General features: G+C 50.2%; 1 protein-coding gene across 8 annotated transcripts in view; it reads right to left on the bottom strand.

The window, feature by feature from the left end:
• Positions 1-1,452: 1,452 nt before the first annotated feature.
• HOXD3 (homeobox D3) overlaps positions 1,453-5,245 on the bottom strand; it is a 40,570-nt gene continuing 36,777 nt past the window's right edge. For 7 of the 8 annotated variants that reach the window (XM_019522974.1, XM_019522973.1, XM_019522972.1 and 4 more), the window contains 2 exons: positions 5,160-5,245; positions 1,453-4,162 (listed from right to left, as the gene is read on the bottom strand). The exon at positions 5,160-5,245 is cut by the window's right edge and continues 420 nt beyond it. In XM_019522974.1, the coding sequence (XP_019378519.1) occupies positions 3,411-4,162; positions 5,160-5,245 (838 nt within the window). In that variant the 3' untranslated portion in view covers positions 1,453-3,410. The remainder of the gene's footprint in view (positions 4,163-5,159) is intronic. The other variant, XM_019522980.1, reaches the window with a different exon arrangement.

Raw genomic sequence — 5,245 nt, 5'->3', positions numbered from 1 at the left:
GGGCCCGAGCCCGCTCCCCCCGCAGGCTCCACCGCGGCGCGGCGCGTGGGCGGCGAGGAGTGGGGAGCACGGAGCAGAGCCCCCCGGGAATGTGCAAACCCCGAGACAGAGCCCCCCCCGAGTTCCCCCGGGAGCAGATCTGGCTCCACGCCCGGGCAGATCAAGCCCGGCTCACCCTGGGGGCTCCCGCGCTGGAGCAGCGCTGCGACAGAAGCGGCCCCTGCCCTCCCACCCTTGGGTGCGCTCCAGCAGCGGGCGCGGGGCCTTGCCGGGCTGGGCGGGCGCGGGTGGGATTTCTCGGCCTCCTGAAGAGCTCCGATTAATATTTAACATGCCGGGTTTGAATAAACATAAAGCCCCCCTTCGGGGCGCGCTCCAGAGCCCCAAGGCCTGGCTGGGAGACTTTCCCAGTGGGCTTTGGATCAGCTCGAAAGCCGCCTTGTCGCCCTTTTCTTCTCTCTCCGGCAGCACCGAGGACGGCATGGCTGCTGTGGCAGCTCTGGGCCAGGCCTGGCTGAAGCGGGGGTCTGAGGACACGCTCTCCGAGCCGCAGGGCTGATCTCGGGGCTGGCGGGGCGCAGGGTCGGGAGCTGGCCGCCAGGCTTTATGGCAGGCCCCCGGGCAGGGCTGGCAACGCGGGGCGCCTGTTCCTGTGGCTGGGTGATGTGCAGCGCGGGAGCGGCTGCTTTATAATTTATGAAGTTTAAATGGTGGGCCAAGAAAAAGGACGACTCTTGCCAAAGTGCTTCTCTCCCAGATTGCTGATGCTTATGCAAACTCTGTAAAAGCGCCAACCATCTAGCTAAGGACCCAGGGCTTCTGCTAATTAGCTCTTGATCATGGGGCTCTATCGCGGTTACATCAAAGCACCTGGACCCGGCTAAGGGCGAAGGAACTGAATGTATTTATCACATGATTCCTCTCCCCTCCCCAGTCGGAGCGTTTGGAGAAAGATTTGCAGTTTTGGCCCTACAAAATGTAGAGACCACGTCCCAAGGCTCCCCGAAACACTGTATTTGTATCTTGTGGCCTTAAACCTCTGCCCCTGCCTCCACCCCCGGAAATTTCTAAATGATCCTTTTCCTTTTGTCATGAATGTAAGGAAGCCTAGGCATGTCAGCCAGCCCACAAACCTTGGACTCCAGATGCCCGCACGTTCAGAAGAGTGACTTTGGGTAACATAATAATAGTCTGTGGGAACACGCTGGTTCTGCATTTTGGATTTAGAGGTGGATGAAATTAAATCTGTTCCAATGTGAAGAACATAACAATGATCTACAGGCACCAAGTCGTTTTACATAGATGTGTGTGTCGTGTTAGACTCGACACGCCGCTGCAGTGTTCGCTGTTACTACTTATCTGAATGTTTATTTATTTTACATATTCCTAGCTTATTTCCGAAGAAGCCGCCGGTGTGAAAATTGTTATAGAAAACACGGGGAGGTCACGAAGTGGTTAAAATATTTCTTCGATCGAAGCAGTTTATTCTGGTTTTGTTTAGAGATCTACAACACGTATATTCAAATCTGCTCGGGTCAAAGTGAAATTTAACAAAAGGATACACTTCTTTTCTCAACGTAACATGACATGTTTAAAAATAGCACGGAGAAAAAAGTAACTAATAATATTCTGAGTCTTTAGTGACCCACGAAACACCAGAAAAGAAAGATTTTCCTGTGTTGACAGAAATGTAGGAGTGAAGCATTTCTCACAATAGGAACAGGTCTGAGCATCAAGGGAAGGAGTAGGAGTTGGAGTATTTTTCAAACTAAAAAGTGACGCGTCGCGACGACTTTGCTGAGAACACTGAAGATCTGAATCTTAACTGAAGGCTTTTAAAAGCGATAAGAAAAAGCCTTCTTGGAGGGGCATGTCTCCTTCCTAACAGACCTAGCGCCACTTCTGCGCCTCCAAAAACCTTCGTAGCTCCACTGAGCGATTAAACACAAAGGTGTAAATAAAAAAGGAGGAAATGAGATGGTTGTAAGTCTTTGTTCCTTTTATGAAATATTGTGGTCACGGCAGTAAGAATAGATGTCACAAGGAATGTACCAATCTCTGCTACAGAGGAGCACACGGAGATGATTTTCTAGCTGAAAGCTATAGTGAGCATCTCGGAAGAGTTTGTTTACTTTCGTTGTATCTCAGTTATTATACTTAGCGGCTTCCTTCCATTTGTATATCTTTGATTGTCAATTTTCTTACAAAGTGTTTTTTTATGCAAAAAAAATTAATCTCGGGCTTCCAATGCTGTCTAAAAATTGATTTATGGTCGGTATAAAAAACAACAGTATAAATAACAAAGGAGATGGGCAGCTGCAGCATGGATTGCTATGGAAACCCTAATCATATTAGCACTATTAGAGGGTTTCTAATTTTTTGCATTCTAAGCTTACTCTATTTCAGATAGCTAGAATGTAATAAAAATAAAATAGCCCACCGAAATAATGTGTGCAAGAGATATTTAGTCAATAAATAAATGCCAACCTCTCTGAGGCTCTGGTAGGTAGAAAATTTTCAGAAACAACACGACCAAGTGCATTGCATTGTTCCAGCAGACGCACTTCTAACTAAACAAAAAGCGGCTTCTAAAGAAAATCTAAATAGGTCTTCAAATGGTACCAGACAATTTGAAATAAATACGCTTTAAAGCAAAATGTGTAACGGCCATTTGTGTAATGCCACAGTTTGTTTTACTCTATCAATGACTTACAATTTGCTGTCTTAATTAATCCTTACATAAACTACAGACACCAGCCACTGTTACAACTGTTCAAAACTACTCTCTCAACTAGTTCAGACCAAATATACTAAATAGGTGAAATGTAAGTCACCATGGACCTGAATCAATCTCCCGAAGTATTGGTGAATAAATTCTACAAATATCCACATAAATACATTAAGACGAGGATAAATAATCCGTGATACAAAAATGTCTCGCTTAAAATAATAAATACATATCATTTAGTCCAATGCAATCCTTACATTACGGAAGAATTAATAAATTAACTTCTCTGAAATAAGCTTATATGCAGGCAAGATCCCATCGCTCACAATTGGTCTAAAAACACCTCAGCATGACGCGCTGCTAATACTAATTGATCTCTAAGACTTACCTTCAAGTACATAATTACCAGATTATGAGTCCCTTGGTTTGCAGTATATTGCACTGTCATGCTTAAAACAGCTATAAAAGAAAGGATCCTTCTCATTGACTTATTTGGAGTCGCAACAAAATGAAAATAAAAAGAAAATGATACAAAGGAAAGAAAGGACAGAAGGGTGGAGCTGTTAGGGGAGACCAATCCACTAATGCTGTTGGCACTCAGAGCAAAGTAACACCGTAACGTCAGAAAAGTGAGGTAATTGCAAGGTGAGTACATTTCCCGCTCTCAATCCGTCCCAGTCTACTACAGATGCGTGAGCTTGGGTGCTTCCTGAATCCTTCCCTGAGATGTGTGATGAGAAGTAAGATCTGTGTATGTGGGATGAGGGTCACAAGGTCCATGGTGGTGGTTGCCTGGGATCTGAGCAGCGCAGCTGTAGTCCACGCTGGCGGATGAAGGATGGGAAAGATGGCCGATATTGAACATCGGGCCAGAAGCTGGCATGGAATCAACAAAGTTACCGCCGACGTACACGGGGCTGCCCTGCAAGTTGGCATTGGCAAAGCCGCCGTTACTCTGCATGGTGTGATGGTCGTACTCTGCTCCCGGGTATCTTTTCTGCTGGGGTAAGCAGCTGCTGAGAGGCGCTGTGTAAGCAGCCAGGCCATACATGTTTTGCTGCGATTTGGCGAAGGAGGTTGGTGAAGGAGCATCATAGCTAAGACTATTGACACTTGGAAGCTGGCTGGAGAATCCTACATGATTCGGGCCACTTAAGGGTGGACTTCGGTCAGGGGACTGTCCTACGGGAGAGTGCATGATCCCTTTGGCTTTCTGGTCTTTTTTGTACTTCATCCTCCTGTTCTGGAACCAGATCTTGATCTGCCGCTCCGTCAGGTTCAGTAGATTGGCCATTTCCACCCTGCGCGGCCGGCAGAGGTACCGGTTGAAATGAAACTCCTTCTCCAGCTCCACCAGCTGCGCGCTGGTGTAGGCCGTGCGGACCCTCTTGGATGCGGGGCCCGGGGGGCTCTTATCTTCACAGTTCTCTCCTGCTGGAGGAACAGAAACAAATAAAGCCCGAGCCCTAAAACCCTGACCCAGCAACCTATTCACTGCACGGCACTGATACAAAGATTCAAAGGAACCTCCCCCAACCCCCAACAGCCCTGGCACACCTGTGTGCAAGCACTGGCATGGAGTCCCTGTTTCACTGCCCCCTGGTCCAGTGGCTCGACAATCAATGGATCTGATCTGGTCTATTTTGCTGGACCTTCCCCAGGGTAGACTTGTCTGACCACCCATGAGGCACGTGGAGTTTTGTCGCTGGCACAACACAGCCCTTCCCAACGCACCTCTCTTTGAGGTATTGCCAATGCAGAATCAGTCCTGAGTAGTCCAGTGTGGGGCCTTCATACACCAGTTGAATCAATGATCAAAGACCCCCTACCCCTTCCCCTGGATCTGAACTCCCCCAGCCCCCTCCAAGGCATCTTAGTGGCCTTGCTCCCTCCCCCCACCAAAGGCCCAACCCTGCCCCCTCTGAGCAACGGATCCAACTCCTGTTGCTTTCAGGGGGAATAGGCCCTTATCCTGAGTCAGGGTGGAGCAGGACAAAATCAGCCATGGGGAGCGTGCTGAGAGGACTGGGGCCAAGACTGGGGACAGCAGCGGGGCTGCGAGGGCTTGTGTAAACGCTGGGCTCCCTTCACCAAAGCAAAGGCCGAAGGCGGGTGTGAAGGCAACAGCCAGGAGCAGAGGACACAGAGTCTGAGATGTTGCCACTGCGGCGTGAGGGCTACTGGGTCTCGCAGCTCACGCTCCTTGGTTTGCAGAGCCCCCGCCAGGGCCCGTCGAGGACTGAGAGGCTGGGGGAGGCCAAAGGGGGCGAGCGGCATGGCTGTTTCCTCGTCCCAAGGGCCTGGGGGGCGAGCAGCCAGCTGCGCCCCTCGCCCAGACACCCCTCGGTCCCCGCCGAGGCGCCCGGGCAGCTCCCACCCGCGTGGGCAGCAGCGGGCAGGGCCCGGGCCCCCAGCGGGCTGCGCCGGGTACCTGCGGCGGCGCAGCTGCTCTTCTGCTTGGAGTTCTGCCGGGACTCCTTCATCCAGGGGAAGATCTGCTTGCTGATGGTGGCGGGG

Source organism: Gavialis gangeticus, unplaced genomic scaffold (genome assembly GCF_001723915.1).
Source record: "Gavialis gangeticus isolate Ggan-Ray unplaced genomic scaffold, GavGan_comp1, whole genome shotgun sequence".
Taxonomy (NCBI): Eukaryota; Metazoa; Chordata; order Crocodylia; family Gavialidae; genus Gavialis; species Gavialis gangeticus.
Note: the sequence above shows the minus strand (reverse complement) of the source record. Positions and strands in the feature narration are given on the sequence as shown.